Below are 18,576 nucleotides of genomic sequence, written 5' to 3' on the forward strand. Positions count from 1 at the left end.
CCAGGGGATCCCCATGGGCTGTAGCATGTATTATGCCAAACGTGGGAGCCCATGTAAAATGTGTCTGCAGGCCTGCCATTGCACCCTGCGTGAAAAGGTGTATACACCCTTGTCACTACACCAGATCACTGTAAGTCACCCCTATGGTAGGCCCTCCCTGCCCTGAGGGCAGGGTGAAGGTACCTGTGTGTGAGGGCACCCCTGCACGAGCAGAGGCTCCCCATGAACTCCATCTCCATTTTCCTCCACTCCGTGAGTGCGAGGATGCCATTTTACACATGTACTGGACATAGGTCACTACCTATGTCCAGCTACATAATGGTAACTCCAAACCTGGGCATGTTTGGTATCAAACATGCTGGAATCATACCTCTAACTGTTGCCAGTATTGGTTGTATGATTCCATGCACTCTGGGAGCTTCTTAGAGGACCCCTAGCATTGGTCCTACCAGCTTTCTGGGGTTTTCGAGGCAGCCCACTCTGCTGACCCCCCCCCCCCCACAACCCCCCTCTCCCCCATCCTCAGACTGGTTTCTGCCCTCCTGCTACTTGACCAGCTCAAGCCCAGGAAGGCAGAACAAAGGATTTCCTTTGGGAGAGGGGGTGTAACACCCTCCCCCTTTGGAAATAGTGGTTACATGGCTTGGGAGGGGTAGCCTCCCCAAGCCACTGGTATGCTTTGAAGGGCACATTTGGTGCCCTCTATGCATTAACCAGTCTTCACTGGTTCAGGGACCTTCAGTTCCTGTTCTGGTGCAAAACTGGACAATGGGAAGGGGAGTAACCACTCCCCTGTCCATCACCACCCCAGGGGTGGTGCCCGGAGTTCCTCCAGATGGCCACTTCATTCTGCCATCTTGAATCAAAGTTGGGCAGAGCCCCCTGGAAGCATCTGAGTGGCCAGGTCAGGTAGATGACTGCCCCCTCCCGATAGGTGGTCACCTGTTAGGTGACCTGTTCCCCTTCCAGGGCTATTCAGGGTCTCCCTCTCGGGGAGGTCTTCAGGTTCAACATGCAAGACTCCAGCAGGAATCCTCTGCAACATTTACTTTGATTTCAGGGCCACTGTAACCAAAACTAGGCTCCACAGGAACGTACGATCTGCAGCTACAGCGACGACTCTGATCTAAAACATTGTTTCTTCCAGCAAATGCAACATTTCCTCAGCTGTTCATTCTCAGAGGGCAGCAAGTCTTCAGTCTGCACAAGAAGCAGCAAGAAGAAATCTCCCTTTGAGTGAAGGAGTCACTTCCCTCCATATGCAGACACAAACTGCAACGATGACCGGCTGTGTGGCTTTCCTCTCATCCTGAGCTGCGTGGATCCTGCATCACGGATGGTGGTCTGGAGTGGTCCCCTCGGTCCTCTCTGTCAGCTGTCGAACTTTGGTGAAGGTAGGCATCTAAGCACTTTTGATTTGACTGCAGGGTATTGGCAGATCAAATTATCAGAAGATGCTAAACCTAAAACTGCATTTTCAACCATTGGAGGACATTACCAGTTCACTGTAATGCCTTTTGGATTGAAAAATGCACCTGCCACTTTTCAGAGGTTGGTGAACACAGTCCTGCAAGGGCTGGAAGCTTTTAGTGCAGCATATTTGGACGATATATCTGTCTTTAGCTCCAGTTGGGATGATCACCTGGTCCACCTATGGAAAGTTTTGGAGGCCCTGCAAAAGGCAGGCCTCACTATCCAGGCTTCAAAGTGCCAGATAGGGCAGGGGAAGGTGGTTTATCTGGAACACCTTGTTGGTGGGGAACAGATTGCACCACTACAGGGGAAAATCCAAACTATTATAGATTGGGTTCCCCCTACCACTCAGACTCAGGTGAGAGCCTTCCTAGGCCTCACTGGGTATTACAGGAGGTTCATTAAGAACTATGGCTCCATTGCAGCCCCTCTTAATGACCTCACATCCAAAAAGATGCCTAAAAAGGTATTGTGGACAGCTAGCTGTCAGAAAGCTTTTGAGGAGCTGAAGCAGGCCATGTGCTCTGCACCTGTCCTGAAAAGCCCTTGTTACTCTAAAAAATTCTATGTCCAAACTGATGCATCTGAATTAGGAGTAGGGGCAGTCCTATCACAACTTAATTCTGAGGGCCAGGATCAACCTGTTGCTTTTATTAGTAGGAGGTTGACCCCTAGAGAAAAGCGTTGGTCTGCCATTGAGAGGGAGGCCTTTGCTGTGGTCTGGGCTCTGAAGAAGTTGAGGCCATACCTGTTTGGCACTCACTTCATTGTTCAGACAGACCACAAACCTCTACTTTGGCTAAAACAAATGGAAGGTGAAAATCCTAAATTGTTGAGGTGGTCCATATCCCTACAGGGAATGGACTATACAGTGGAACATAGACCTGGGAGTAGCCACTCCAATGCAGATGGACTCTCCAGATATTTCCACTTAGACAATGAAGACTTATCAGGTCATGGCTAGTCTTATTGTCCTTCGTTTGGGGGGGGGGGGTTGTGTAGGAAAGTACCATCTTGCCTGGCATATTACCCCCATTTTTCACTGTATATATGTTGTTTTAGTTGTATGTGTCACTGGGACCCTGTTCACCAGGGCCCCAGTGCTCATAAGTGTGCCTGAATGTGTTACCTGTGTAGTGACTAACTGTCTCACTGAGGCTCTGCTAACCAGAACCTCAGTGGTTATGCTCTCTCATTTCTTTCAAATTGTCACTGACAGGCTAGTGACCAATTTTACCAATTTACATTGGCTTACTGGAACACCCTTATAATTCCCTAGTATATGGTACTGAGGTACCCAGGGTATTGGGGTTCCAGGAGATCCCTATGGGCTGCAGCATTTCTTTTGCCACCCATAGGGAGCTCTGACAATTCTTACACAGGCCTGCCACTGCAGCCTGAGTGAAATAACGTCCACGTTATTTCACAGCCATTTTACACTGCACTTAAGTAACTTATAAGTCACCTATATGTCTAACCTTTACCTGGTAAAGGTTGGGTGCTAAGTTACTTAGTGTGTGGGCACCCTGGCACTAGCCAAGGTGCCCCCACATTGTTCAGGGCCAATCCCCCGGACTTTGTGAGTGCGGGGACACCATTACACGCGTGCACTACATATAGGTCACTACCTATATGTAGCTTCACAATGGTAACTCCGAATATGGCCATGTAATATGTCTATGATCATGGAATTGCCCCCTCTATACCATCCTGGCATAGTTGGCACAATCCCATGATCCCAGTGGTCTGTAGCACAGACCCTGGTACTGCCAAACTGCCTTTCCCGGGGTTTCACTGCAGCTGCTGCTGCTGCCAACCCCTCAGACAGGCATCTGCCCTCCTGGGGTCCAGCCAGGCCTGGCCCAGGATGACAGAACAAAGAACTTCCTCTGAGAGAGGGTGTTACACCCTCTCCCTTTGGAAAATGGTGTGAAGGCAGGGGAGGAGTAGCCTCCCCCAGCCTCTGGAAATGCTTTCTTGGGCACAGATGTGCCCAATTCTGCATAAGCCAGTCTACTCCGGTTCAGGGGACCCCTTAGCCCTGCTCTGGCGTGAAACTGGACAAAGGAAAGGGGAGTGACCACTCCCCTGACCTGCACCTCCCCTGGGAGGTGCCCAGGGCTCCTCCAGTGTGCTCCAGACCTCTGCCATCTTGGAAACAGAGGTGCTGCTGGCACACTGGACTGCTGTGAGTGGCCAGTGCCACCAGGTGACGTCAGAGACTCCTTGTGATAGGCTCCTTCAGGTGTTGCTAGCCTATCCTCTCTCCTAGGTAGCCAAACCCTCTTTTCTGGCTATTTAGGGTCTCTGTCTCTTGGGATTCCTTAGATAACGAATGCAAGAGCTCATCCGAGTTCCTCTGCATCTCTCTCTTCACCTTCTGCCAAGGAATCGACTGCTGACCGTGCTCGAAGCCTGCAAAACTGCAACATAGTAGCTAAGACGACTACTGCAACTCTGTAACGCTGATCCTGCCGCCTTCTCGACTGTTTTCCTGGTGGTGCATGCTGTGGGGGTAGTCTGCCTCCTCTCTGCACTAGAAGCTCCGAAGAAATCTCCCGTGGGTCGACGGAATCGTCCCCCTGCAACCGCAGGCACCAAAAAGCTGCATTACCGGTCCCTTGGGTCTCCTCTCAGCACGACGAGCGAGGTCCCTCGAATCCAGCAACTCTGTCCAAGTGACTCCCACAGTCCAGTGACTCTTCAGTCCAAGTTTGGTGGAGGTAAGTCCTTGCCTCACCTCGCTAGACTGCATTGCTGGGAACTGCGACTTTTGCAGCTACTCCGGCCCCTGTGCACTTCCGGCGGAAATCCTTTGTGCACAGCCAAGCCTGGGTACACGGCACTCTAACCTGCATTGCACGACTTTCTAAGTTGGTCTCCGGCGACGTGGGACTCCTTTGTGTAACTTCGGGTGAGCACCGTTTCACGCATCCTCGTAGTGCCTGTTTCTGGCACTTCTCCGGGTGCTACCTGCTGCTAAGAGGGCTCCTTGTCTTGCTCGACGTCCCCTCTACCTCCTGGTCCAATTTGCGACCTCCTGGTCCCTCCTGGGCCACAGCAGCATCCAAAAACGCTTACTGCACGATTTGCAGCTAGCAAGGCTTGTTGGCGTTCTTTCGGCGGGAAAACACTTCTGCACGACTCTACAAGGCGAGAGGGATCCGTCCTCCAAAGGGGAAGTCTCTAGCCCTTTGCGTTCCTGCAGAAACCGCAGCTTCTTCTGTCCAGTAGAAGCTTCTTTGCACCCGCAGCTGGCATTTCCTGGGCATCTGCCCATCTCCGACTTGCTTGTGACTTTTGGACTTGGTCCCCTTGTTCCACAGGTACCCCAGATTGGAAATCCAGCATTGTTGCACTGTTGGTTTGTGTCTTTCCTGCCTTATTCTTCTATCACGACTTCTTTGTCCTTTGGGGAACTTTAGTGCACTTTGCACTCACTTTTCAGGGTCTTGGGGTGGGCTATTTTTCTAACCCTCACTATTTTCTAATAGTCCCAGCGACCCTCTACAAGGTCACATAGGTTTGGGGTCCATTCGTGGTTCACATTCCACTTTTGGAGTATATGGTTTGTGTTGCCCCTATCCCTATGTGTCCCCATTGCATCCTATTGTAACTATACATTGTTTGCACTGTTTTCTAAGACTATACTGCATATTTCTGGTATTGTGTATATATATCTTGTGTATATTTCCTATCCTGTCACTGAGGGTACACTCTGAGATACTTTGGCATATTGTCATAAAAATAAAGTACCTTTATTTTTAGTATAACTGTGTATTGTGTTTTCTTATGATATTGTGCATATGACACTAAGTGGTACTGTAGTAGCTTCACACGTCTCCTAGTTCAGCCTAAGCTGCTCTGCTAAGCTACCATTATCTATCAGCCTATGCTGCTAGACACCCTATACACTAATAAGGGATAACTGGGCCTGGTGCAAGGTGCAAGTACCCCTAGGTACTCACTACAAGCCAGTCCAGCCTCCTACACCTCACCATGAAGGACACTACCTCCATGCAGTGCATCTCTTGCAACTGCAAAGGCTTGTTGGCATCTCCTCCAAAGGGATCTTGAGGCTCCATGTAGCCCCAGAACTCTTCTCTGCGAGGCACAGCCCTCTGCGTGCTTCTCCTGCTATGTGGGACCTCTCCTCAGGTGTGCTGCGTGGGCCTCTCTATGGCTCCTGGTCTCTTTGGCTGTGGGTCTTCTGTGTGGGCAGCCGCTTCCTCTTTGGATTCTCTGCATTGCCTAAACAAGTGGGACTCCCCTTGTGGGCTGAGTCACACTTGGACCTTGCTGGTCCCCGGCAGCTCCATTTTTGCACCAACTGTGACATTTGCCTTTGCCAAGGCTTGTTGGTGGATTTTCCACACCACAGACTGACTGTAACCCTTCATCTGACGTGGGACGTCGAGTGCATCACCCAGGACCTCTTCATCTGCTCCAGTTCTGCATTGTTGACCGTCTTCGTCTCATGACGACCAAGTCCTGCATCCACAGACGGGTGGGTAGTGGCTCCTCCCATGACTGGGCACTCCAACGTGAACTAGACTTTGGGCCATATGTATGAAATCGCTATTTCCGAGTCGCAATTGGCCATGTAACGAAATTGCGAATCGGAATTAGCGATTTCTTAAAAATCGCTATTTGTGGTTTGCGAGGTCCATTTACCGAATCGCAATTTGCATTTTTGCAAATTGCAATTTTTTTTGCGATTCGGTAAAAAATCACAAATTGCGAGAAGTTTCCAGAAAGCACACCTGGAGGAGCCTGCTGACATCACCAGCAGGAAATGAGTCATCCCAGGCAGTTTCAGGTGCCACACCCAAACCAGCATCCTGAGAGAGAGCAACCCAGCCACACAGAGCAGCAATCTGAAGGAGGCAGCACACCTGAGCAAGGATGGACACCTCAGCCTAAGCACAGGAGAAGGGAGAAAGAAAGCGCAAGCTAAAATTCAGCGAGCAGGAGCTTGAGGTGCTGACAGAGGAGTTGCTCAGCAGCCATGACCACCTTTTTGGAAAAAGCTCACTCCAGGTGCCTGAGAGTGAGAAAAGGAGACTATGGGCGGATATTCAATCAAAAATCAGCACAATTGGAGTGGCACAGCGCTCCGTAGAAGAAATTAAGAAGAGGTAGTATGACCTGCGGTCCTGTGCGAAGGAGAGGGTGGCAAGGTGACTGCAGGAGGCCAGGGGCACAGGAGGCGGTCCACCCATATAGGCACCATCCACCCCATTAGAGGACCTAGTCGAGTCCACACTCCTCCCTGAAGCTGTGACAGGGGTCACAGAGATAGACACCTCCGGCACACCAAGTACCAGCCAAGGTAAGTGCAATATTGATTTGTAACCCCATATGTGTATTCACAAAAGCCCCTTAGGAATTAGCAAGTAATGTTAAACATTGTGAGAAGGAGTCCAGTCCTCATCTTAGAAGCAGCACAACAATGCATTATGGGAGTGGCAGTCCACAACCCAGAGCTGAAAGTAGCACATACAATGTATTTAAGTAGAGTGACACCCAGAGGAACACAACACACACAAAACAGTGTAGAGAAGTACCTGTACCTTTATTACCATGGTCTGACCGTAAATGTAACAAACATAACTGACATGCTGCATAATGTTGTTGCAGGTGGGCCAGGCCCAGCAGCCACAGCATCAGCACGGGTAGGCGAGACTGACACCCATCCGGCCTCTGATTCCAACACCAGTAGGTCTCTCACCATTGCGCCTGTCCGACGCAGGCCCAGGGCACTGCCACTGCCAGAGCTCAGCCAAGACTCTGATGAGCAGCAGGAAGGGCCAATTTCCCCATCACCAACAGGCAGGTGCAGCCAGATGCAGGAGGTCAGGTGTCAGCAGACCACAACATCGCAGGATGGCAACAAATTCCGGGGCACAGCAGCATGAGGCAGGTGAGGGTCCCTCCTTATTTGGTGGGCTGGAAGCTGCTATGTTGCAGCAGCAGCGCCTACAAAACAAGAGGATCCTGGGATTAGAAAATAATTTGCTCCAACATAACAGCAACATGGTGGGCCTGCATCGCTAACTTGAGTCCTTCAATGCCAACATAGAACAGCTGCGTGAGGGACAGGTGCAGGCATCACAGGACACCAGAGACCTCACAAGTGCTGTCCGTGAACTCTGCCAGGAGCTGCGTCATGAGAGGATGAGCCAGCGTAGACAGGAGTGCAGATTTAGGAACATGTTTGGCAGCTTCTGTCGTTCTTCTTACAGGGTGGCAAATGCAACTGCACTGATTGACCGTCGTGCAGTGGCTGCACAAGTGGAGGCAGCACACAGCAGCAGGGATGTTGTGAACGGACTGGTGCAGATCACCAATGTGATCGACCACATAATGGGACAGAGGTCAGCCACACCGAGTGAGCTTGCACTGAGGGACACTGAGGACAGTTCCAGCCTCAGCAGTGTAGCTGTACCAGCATTGGACACCAGATGGCGCAGTGCCAGGCACAGCACTGCCACTGAGGCGCACAATAGAGGTGCCAGTGAGGTAACTGGGCACCCGAGTGGTGTGCGTGGCCGCAAAAAATGACTGTAGCTGCCAGTGGACTTATGTTTTCACTATGAAGTAATAGTGCATTACTCAGGTCCTTCATTGTTTTGAGTTTATAACTTAACCTTTTTTTTGTTATTCCTCACACGAACATTACCTGATTTAAGGTAATACATTTATTTCACTACAGGTACAGTTGTCAGAGGATTTGTGTCATTTATACTCACGTCTGAAATGGTTGTGTGTGATGTCGGCACGCCTTTGCCTTCCCTCTGCTGCACTGGTCCTGTCTGCTGGTTGTAAGGGTGGTATGGGATCATCATCCTCATCAGATTCAGTATCACATATTTCTACAGGTATGCCCCTGGTGGTAGCTATATTGCGCAAGAAAGCACAAGTAGCCACTATTCTACATGTCGTCTCTGGACTGTACTGTAGTGCCCCTCCACTTTTGTGGAGGCACCGGAAGCGACTCTTCAGCAGTCCAAATGTGCGCTCCACCACATTGCAGGTTGCCCTGTGTGCTGCATTGTATCTCCATTCAGCAGGTGTTGCAGGATTGAGGTAGGGGGTCATCATGTAGGTGCGCGCTGCGTAGGCACTGTCTCCTGGAAGGGACAGAGGGTATGATAAGAAGTGGGCCATCTGACATCAGCATGCCATCAATGCGCCATTGTATAGAGGGACAATACCTAGTAGATATCCTTCACCAAACTCCCCAGCTAGCAGTCTTGTGTGAATCATGCTGTGGCGAAAGATGTACGAATCATGTGTGCTCCCTGGGTACCTGGCCACGAGATCAGTAATGATGTAGGAGGCATTGCATATCACCTGTATATTCTTTCTATGGCACCTAGGACGTGGGGGAACTGTGCTATCTGGTAAAAATCTATTTTTGTCTGCTGTATTTCCTGTGGGGTGTGGGGGAATCGGATGTACTGGTGTAGTTTTCTCAGCATGGCGTTGATAAATGCACTGAAAAATCTGGAGAGGGTACTCTGTGATACCCCTCCAGCTGAAGCTATGACCCCTTGATAGCTCCCTGAGGCGAGTAGGTGGAGGGAGCATAATACCTGCACATGGTTGGGTATGCTGTGAGTCCTTAGTGTTCTGCGCTGCAGTATGGGTTGTAGCTCAGCTATCAGATCAAGTATCATGGCTGAGTTCAACCTATACCGCTCATATATTCCCTCCTCTGTCAGGTTAAAAAGTGTAATGCGCACTCTGAAAATGCGCTCCTGTCTCCTCCTCCCGCTCCTCAAACCTTCCAAGATCCTCATCCTCCTCGCCATGACGTAGAGTGCAGCCATTGTGGAAAAGAGCCTGAGGCATTCTGGGCCTCTTTATATAGGTTGCACCTGGTTACCACCTGGTTTCAGTTAGTGGTATTTTGCATGTGCAGAATGCCATTCTGCGAAAAATCGCAATTTGCGATTTTTTTGATGCATCTCTTTGCGACTTGGATTTTGAGACTCACAATTTGCGCCTCACAATTTCCTACTGGAAATACCGAATTGCAAATTGCGACTCACAAAACCAGGTCGCAATGCAAAAAATCACATTTTTTGCGATTTCTTATTTTTGGTCTGCGAATGCCTTTCATGCATCGCAGACCACTTTTTTGCACTCGCAAACGGCCGTTTTTTTGCGATTCGCACCGTTTGTGAGTGCAAACATTTTTCATACATCTGGCCCCTGGTCCCCTTCTTTTCTAGGTCTTTGTCTTCCAGGATCCACCTTTGGTTTCTTGCAATCTTGTCTGGGTCTTGCAATATTCTTTTCTGAATTCCTCTGGGTTTGTTCGGGGAGAGCCAGTAACTTACTACTTTCCTCTGGGTCACTGGTGGGCACTGTGGTACTTACCTTTGGGGTTCCCTAGCTCCTCCAGCTCCCATTTAGTGATTCCACTTACTGGTGTGGGGACCCGACCTTCGCATTCCGCTTTCTTAGTATATGGTTTGGTTCCCCTCCCCCAAAAGACATCAGTATTTCCTTTTGATTTTCACAGTTTTTGTTGCTTTTAAAGCCAATTTCTAATTGCTACTGTACATACCATAGTGTGTTTACTTACCTCGTATGGGAGCATTGCCGATGTAGCATTTTAGTATGTGTCATGAAAATAAAGTACCTTTATTTTTGTAACACTGTGTGGTTCTTTGATGTGCATAAGTGCTATGTGACTATAAGTGGTATTGCGGTATTGCATGAGCTTTCCATGTCTCCTGGATAAGCCTTGGCTGCTCATCCACAGCTACCTCTAGAGAGCCTGGCTTCTAGATACTGCCTACACTTAACTAATAAGGGGATACCTGGTATATGGTGATAATACTTAAGGTATTCACCACTCACCAGACCAGCTTCCTACATGCATTTCAAGTCAATCCTTCTGAGGTTGTTAAAATATATTTTTATGGGACTTAAATAGCTGTCAATAATATTAGTCATTTATATGACTATAGGCTGTGGAATTCAGTTAATAGTCCTATGGAAGTAATGAAGTGATTTTCATCCCAATAATTAAGAATACTGAAGTATCACAGATCCACCCCAACAAATATCACTTGAGATATGATCATGTAATATTGAACATGTATTGGCCCATTTACGTCTGAAACAACTCCTGCGCACATTATCTAGATAATAACTGGACATTTCTTAAGTGTATGTATCGGTTAGTTTTAGGAATTATGCCTATGCTTTAAGACTTTACCTGGCTGCATATCCTTGTATTTGAAAGTGATGAAAATTATGTTGCATGATATTATATGTTCTAACTGCTTTTCCACGCAGACATTTTTGGAATTTGTATTATGGATATTGTTAACCTATGTACTCTGTGCATACGTAATTTGTGCTTTCTTCTGCTGACTGGAAAAAAAGAAAAAGCACATTGAATGATGTCTCCAGGGGCATAGCGAGAGTGGTGTATGGAAAGGGTCTGATTGCAAGAAAGGAAAATGCTTCCCATGTTGGGTGATAAAAACGAGGATTGCAGATTATCCTATCCGGTTGTGGAGGAGAGTCCTGTTTTTTTTTTTTGTTTTTTTTTTTTTAGAGGCAACGTTGTATTATACAGTCTTGTTACAGCAGTTCCTATGACATTTCCCACAGCTCTGCTGTCTGAAAGGAAATAACAGTCAGTGAAACAAATAACTCCACAGTGCAAATAGGGTGGTCTTTTTGTGATGTGCGCTTACAGTTCATAACCCGTGTGTAATACTGAACAGTAGATATATAAAAAAAAAATCCCAGTGGTAGTCACATCACTATTTCCTGTCTTTGCCTGATTTCCACTTAAAATGTCCATCCGTGTTCAAGTAGCGGCCGCCCTCATGGATCCTAGACCCTGCCATCTCAGGTTGATGCTTGGGGTATTTGAAACTGGCGCTAGAAACAACCAAAACATACATTAAACATCACTTCCACGGAGGGTACCTCATAGCAATTAAATACTACTCACCTCCTTGTCTTTAATAAAATCAGGATTCTCCTTCACAACTAGCTAGGAAAACCTCATTTTATCACAAGACAGAGGGGCATATTACATTCTTTTCAAGTATGTTAACGTGTTTTACTACATGCTCTACAGGCTTACAATTAAAGGTCTTAAAAGATGACAATCGAGACCAATCTATTAACCCCTACCCAAAACGCTTTAAAGGCCGTAGCTCCCTGGCTGAATGAGCCCCTATGTGAGCTCTATTTGCCCCTGACAATGTCATTCCTTTAACCCGTGTATTCCTCGTAATTCATGTCCCTGGAGCACAAAGGTTACACAGAGGCATTATTAACTAAGTGATCGAAACCTTCACATCTTTAGTGAAAAACACATACTGCTTAAGACTCCTCACAACACGCACATTTGAATATGATTAAAAACGTGCACATTTTAGTAAGAAAAGGCATTCTTTGTACGTCAAATGTTAAAATGAACATCCACTGGAGAAAACCTCATCTCAAAAATATTCAGAGCTCTGACATCTTGACACCTTCCTAGGCACAGCGGTGTCACCGGTTTAGCAGAAAGTGTTTAAAAGATAGTCATTGTCACCCCATAACTCAAATTTATAACCAGATTTACATCCTGCATAGTTGAATAACTGGGCTTTGGGGGTGTTCATATACCTTATCCCTTTAATTAACTTGCACATCAAAGGAATTGAATGGTCATCTAAGACTTCTGCCTGGCTAAAATGCAAGCATTGGATTTCCACCCTACTCAGTACACGGACTTCTCCATGATTCCCAGTCTGATTTCTGTGTCTTGATATGCCACTGGCCCAGGAGTCCCTTATGTATCGTGAAGCCCCTTCTGAAACCTGGTTGCATTCCCTCATTCATAAGGCATGGGACTTGTCCAAGGAAGAAAAAGCTTGCACATGCCGGTCAGTTTGTTTTATAAATTTGCTGACGCATAGATGTTAATTAAAATTATGTGTTTATGCATCTTGAATAATAATAATAAAATTTAGAAACAATTAATGTAGAAAAATAATGCGCACGTTTGAAAATGTGCCCACGAAGAGTGGTTACCAGATTACATGAGTTATACTAAAATTATTAAAAATGCGTGAAATATTGAAAATGCCTAATAAAAATGTAGTAATATGTTATGTTGAGCTATATAACATATGTCTTGCATGATATTATAGAGTTAACTCAGCCGAAGTTGTGACCTAGATTGCCAGGCCTCATGCAGAAACTGAATAATCTTGCAATGTAGAAAGCTGATGTGTTGAACTGACCCTGAACCACTTGTGTTAATAAAAATTGCTTAGCTAGAATTTTCTGCAATGAACCGATGGACAGGAGATGAGGGACCAGAGCATGTAACCAATTCAGTGTAAAGCAGACAAAATGTACTTTCCCAGGACTCGAACAATAGAGACACTGACTGGAAAAGAAGATGCAACAATTTCGATACCTGATGAGCCGGATGATGAGGACATCTTACAGTGAACCAATCAACACCCTGAGAATGGCAACATTTTAGAATTCATAGATTTGTAAAATAAAAGTTATTGGCTAGCGTCACATATGGTGACTAATTGACCAATTAGGTTTTGGAGGATAGGCTGGGTAACCTTAATATAATGCTGTCACAGAGGTAAAAATCTTCAGAACTTATTCCAAAATTGATGTGATATTGGGGGAAAATAGATTCGAGATTCTGTCATTGGGCTCATGCTCTTGAGAGCCTGATGCGTTGCTGATCGATTGATGACCTGAAGACGAAGACTGACTTCGTTGCTGGTCCATACCGTGGATAGGTAGATATGACAATGTGACTGATTGACTTTTGTGCCTTTTCTTTCTAGGTACCAACTGCGCTTTAGTTTTTCTTCTAGATAGATGTTTTTCTAAATTCATGTTCTACACTGTTTTCGCATGAAGTCCCACATGCCAATGCTAATCTGGGTTAGGTAGGGTTCCTATTCTTGGACGTGTATGGTGACAAATGATTGATGGACTGATTTGCTGAACTCTGCTATTCATGTAAACATATTCTTCTTTATTGGCTTATGTTGAGGCATTAGAATGCATGTTTTCTCAAGTATTGATTTGGTTATGTTATTGGTGGTCACTAATGAATTAATCTTGAGTGAATTGAATAAAGTTTGAATTAACCTTATGATTTAGGATTGTAACAAATAGGGAAATAAAATTGATAAAACGTATATTTGGGTTGTGTTTATTCATGAGATGTTGACGCTATTCACTGATGATAAATGTTTTTGCTTATTGATTATTGAGTTGTGTATTGTTTATGGATGCGCATTGGTTACACCAGAGCTAGGATACTCCATGCGTATGAAAAGGTCTGTCGACCTATACGCGTCCCCTTGTAAGTTTACTTACTAAGGACCAGGTGTGCTAACAAATTCATCCCCTAGTAGAGAACCTTGTGCAGACAAACCAATCTCTGATAGTTGCAAGTTCCCCAGTGTAGAGTCTATCCTCAGTAGTAGCCATTTTCTTCTCCCAAACGATAAACCTACATTTGCATTTCCCAGGAAACAAAGGGCGACTCTGGAGGGCCCATTTACAAATTAGCTCAGGGTCCAAAGTCTCCTTGAATTTTTTGCTTGTTAAGCAATACATAGAATCCTAGTGAGAAAGGTCCCAGGATATTCAACAGCTTATCCTGGCAGGAAGGCCTGACTCTGTGTGCCCCCTTCCTCCCCACCCCTTTCATAGTATCATTACCACCTCTGCTCAGAAGAATCACTTTTTTTTTTTTTTTTTATCTGACACCGGTGTTAAAACTGCTTTTTCAGAAATGGCTGGCCTAGGGCACTTTGCCCTTATTTTGGCGCTAGTGGCCCCATCAATAGGAATATTTATCCTGGCCCTGATATAACTGCCTACAGAAAGGAGCGGAAACCACCTCACAGATTTAGGTTGTTGCATCTCCCAGGATGAATCATTCGGTTACCCTCTGCATCCAGAATTGCTTCTTATAGTTTATCCACTTTTGCTTTCTTTGCTACATTTACACCGTCGTCCTCATAATAAAAATGTCATCATAAAATCATCCATGCACAAATCATTCATGTCTTCAAAAGGACTTTTAGTTTGACCTCTGCTTAGCTCCATGCAAAAATCGTACTCCAAGGACTTTAATTCCAATTCACCCTGCAGAACTGAACCAACACCAATCTCATGTTCCTGCATGTATAATTATTTAGAACTAGCGGTTGCCACGGAGTATGCAATATCTGTGGCAACATTTTTAAAATATGTTGGCAGCCTTTAGAAATTGAAACAGATGTATCTAAAACCTCACCGAGGTTCCTTTTCAGAAGCTTCCTCTTCTGATTGATTAGTTTTTATAGCACTGTCAGGATTTCTCTGAAAATGTTACGTAATCTTTAGGGAACAGAACCCCCACATAAACATGCTTAGCAGCAGTAACCCCAGCCACTTGGAGATTCTTCCTGTCTTTGACTTTGTAAAAAAGCAGAACATCAATCAAAATGTTGCATACAAAATAACTATATGCATGAAAATATGCAACTTAAATGATACTTTATTGAACCTTCCATGTTTTTAGACCAAACACACGTCTGTTGGGGTATATGGGTTTGAACCCTTAATGTTAAGAAAGAGGATCTAGGACCTTAACTGTTAAGACCGCAAGAGAATCCTGACGTCAACTAAGCCTGTACAAATCACGCTACCTTAACTGCGTGTCCCACTGGCAACAGTGTGTTCTGTGATGATAAATGAGTAAATTCACAAATTAAATGCATTTTTAATCCTCTGAGATAAGATTGTATGTATGCATTTTTAAAGACGCCATGTGCTTGTTGATTCAGATCACAATAACGTCGAAAAAGTTAAATCTGTCTGTATTTGTTGTTTCAGATCCACATGATGGCATCCTTGTGCTTCTGCCAGCAGAGTCACAGAAGCGTTTAGTGCAGCTTTTGTATTTCCTGCCATGCATGCCCAAAAATCTACTTGCTTGTCTTAATCGCTGCTGCATCATGGGGAGACTATCATCAAGTACAGCCGCTGCCATTGTCGGGATACTGCATACTAGGTATAGTGTTCTGTTTTACTTCGTGAGGTTTATTGGTTAGATAGATTCCTTGTAAACATGGTTTGCAGCTGTTTCAATACAACACCCTAGGTAAGCTTTTGTTAAGCAGATGAGTCCATTGAAACTTTTTAAATGTAGTAACTCCTTCGCTGCTAGACCTTCCCCTGTCCTGCTAACCTTTTTCTTTTCCAGCTGCAGTAGTACATGCTTAGGACCCCATAACTTTGTCCACGAAGGTTAACCACGCCAAATTTGCATCCTTTTCCCCCCCCAATATCATGGAGATTCTAAACTTACCCAAGGTAGTGGATTCATTTGGAAAGGGGGGGCGAGATATTATCCAAAATACAGCTAAATGTTGGGTTTTAGGGGGGAAAAATAACGAAAAAGTGCTGCAGAATAAAGTGCCTGTTCTTTTCCATGCAATGGCATCAACAAAGGGTTTGCAGTGCTAAAATTACCTTCTTCTCAGCTTTCAGGAACAGGCTGACTTTAATCAGAAAAACACATTTTTAACACAGTTTTGGCATTTTTCTGGGACATGGCCCATTTTTCCTATATTGTTTGCTTTCAACCTCCTTCCAGTTTGTGGTGGAAATGGGTGATGAAACCAATGGTGGATCCCAGAAAGCTATACATTTCTGAAACGGAGACACAATTCTGAATTCATCAAGCGGTCATTTGTGTACATCCTTCAAGGTCTTCCTATCGAAAGTAATACTTGAAAATAAAAAAAAATATTGAAAGTTAGTTGAAAAAACAGTCATTTGTGTCTATGTTTTTATCTGTAACTTTTTCGAAATATGGCAGATTTTCAAAAGCAATATGCCATTACGTCCGCTGGACCCTTCTGGTTATGGGGATATATAGGGCTTGTAGGTTCACCAAGAACCCGAGTTGCCCAGAGCCAATAAACAAGCTGCCCCTTGCAATGGTTTTTCATTGTGTCCCAGGAGAAAAATAGATATCAAGGGAACCTTTGCATTTCTGAAATGGGCACAAAATATGGAGTTTAGAGGCAATGGTTATTTGCACATCTCTGAATTTGTGGGTATACATACTAGCATGTGCATTAGAGGGCATTTCGCAAAATGGCTTCTTTTTTACACACGGTCTTACGTTTGGAAGGTGCATATGCAGAGATAGACATTTGATAATACTTGTTCTCCTACTCTCTGTTCGCCCAAGTCTCCCGATAAAAATGGTGTCTCACTTGTGTAGGTAGGCCTAGTGCACATGACCAGAAACGGGCCAAAACAGTGTGGACACATCACATTTTCCATCAAAAACTGACCCTTTTTTTGCAGTGTGCCTAGCTGTGAATGTTGGGCCCTAGCTCAGTCGGCACCTAGGGAACCTAGCAAAACTGTACATTTTTGAAAACTAGACACCTAGTGGAATCCAGGTTGGGGCGATTTGTGTGGGTTTCACCACATTTATTTATTTACCCAAAACCCTAGCAAACCTCACAATTTGTCTTAAAAAAAAACCAAAAAAACATTTTCCTCACATTTCTTTGATGGAAACTTCTGGAATCTGAGGGGAGCCTCAAATTTCCTACCACCCAGCGTTAACCTCAGGCTCCCGATAAAAAAGATAATACGTCACTTGTGTGGGTGGGCCAAGGGCCTGCGACAGGGAATGGCCAAAAATGTGTCGAGATTGAGGGGGATCCAAAGCAGGCTCCAAAGGGCAGTTTGTTTTAATATGTTTTTAGACTGACTCTGCTTTTGGCGCCCACACAAGTGAAGTATCATTTTTATCAGGAGACTGAAGGGAGCACTGGGTGGTAGGATAGTTGTGGTTTATTTCTGTTTCTGTAAGAAAACGGCACAGAAATGCATGGAAAATTTGATTTTCAGTTGTATTTTGAGCTTTGCAGGGCATTGTGGGTAAGATAACTTGTTGGAATCCAAGAAAGGCACCCCACCCTGTACTCCCCTGGGTGTCTAGTTTACGAACATATCTAGAGTTGGTAGGTTTTTCCTAGACTCTATGTGCAGTTTAGCAGAGGAAGACAGAAAAGACAAATATTACTGTGCAACCATCTATTCATCAATTATACACACACCCACACACGCATACTGGTTGGGTTTGGCATAAGGGTGAGTAATGGTTCAATATGAAACATTTTATTAACAAGAGATTTCACAAAAATGAACTACACAGTTAATAATTGAAAGGATAAAAAATTTAACCAATGACACTTTGCAGGCCATTCACACACCTGTCATATGTGGCACACACACAAAAGACCATTCACACCGCCAGCCGCGGGTGCACCACAGAACACTCACATCAGCAGACAATGTGCACCCTGGCAGAGACAGAAAAGACCAATATTACTGCATAATCATTTGTTAATCAAGTACACATACATACTGGTTGGAGTTAACACAAGGGTGAGTGATGGTTCAATTTTTAAAATATTATTAGCAACAGATATAAAAAAAATTAAATACACTGTTAATAATCGAAAGGTTAAAAAAATGAGCCAATGACTTGCAGCTCAAGAGCTGTAAAGCCACGACAAGGCACCAACCTCTTTACAGGCCAGTCACACACCTTTCATACGTGACAGACACAAGACCGTTCACAATGCTAACCACAGGCCTTGGCACATTACAACACTCACATCAACAGACAGTGCCTTTCAAGGGCCCATCACTTTCATATGCCCACATGCCTGACACAGCAACCACACCAGCTGACTGAGTGTGTGGACTGGCATTTGGCTAGCAGTGTGTGTAGTGACAAACAGCAAGTCACTACTCACACAACGCCAGCTCTCACACACCACCAGCCAAGCGCCAGCTCACACAGTTTGCTTAAACAAAGAACCTAAAGTAATGATTTCTACCCTACCCCTACCTCTACCCTAGAAGCAAATGTCAAGTATCCAACACAAAAAATTTGGTATATTTGGTATAAAGAGGAAATTTGAATACCTGATGTAGGGCTCCAGACATACTTACTCTCAATCTTATTGTATGAATGATTTTCACTGTCTCACCTACACAATAATATCTGTG

The 18,576-nt window shown here is 45.2% G+C and overlaps 1 protein-coding gene across 2 annotated transcripts in view; it reads left to right on the forward strand.

The window, feature by feature from the left end:
- The window catches only part of TEX10 (testis expressed 10), a 646,375-nt gene that overhangs the window by 279,908 nt on the left and 347,891 nt on the right, over positions 1-18,576 (forward strand). For both annotated transcript variants that reach the window (XM_069219626.1, XM_069219625.1), the window contains exon 8: positions 15,367-15,544. In XM_069219626.1, coding sequence (XP_069075727.1) covers positions 15,367-15,544 — 178 coding nt within the window. The remainder of the gene's footprint in view (positions 1-15,366; positions 15,545-18,576) is intronic.

The sequence above is a fragment of the Pleurodeles waltl genome, chromosome 2_2 (genome assembly GCF_031143425.1).
Source record: "Pleurodeles waltl isolate 20211129_DDA chromosome 2_2, aPleWal1.hap1.20221129, whole genome shotgun sequence".
Taxonomy (NCBI): domain Eukaryota; kingdom Metazoa; phylum Chordata; class Amphibia; order Caudata; family Salamandridae; genus Pleurodeles; species Pleurodeles waltl.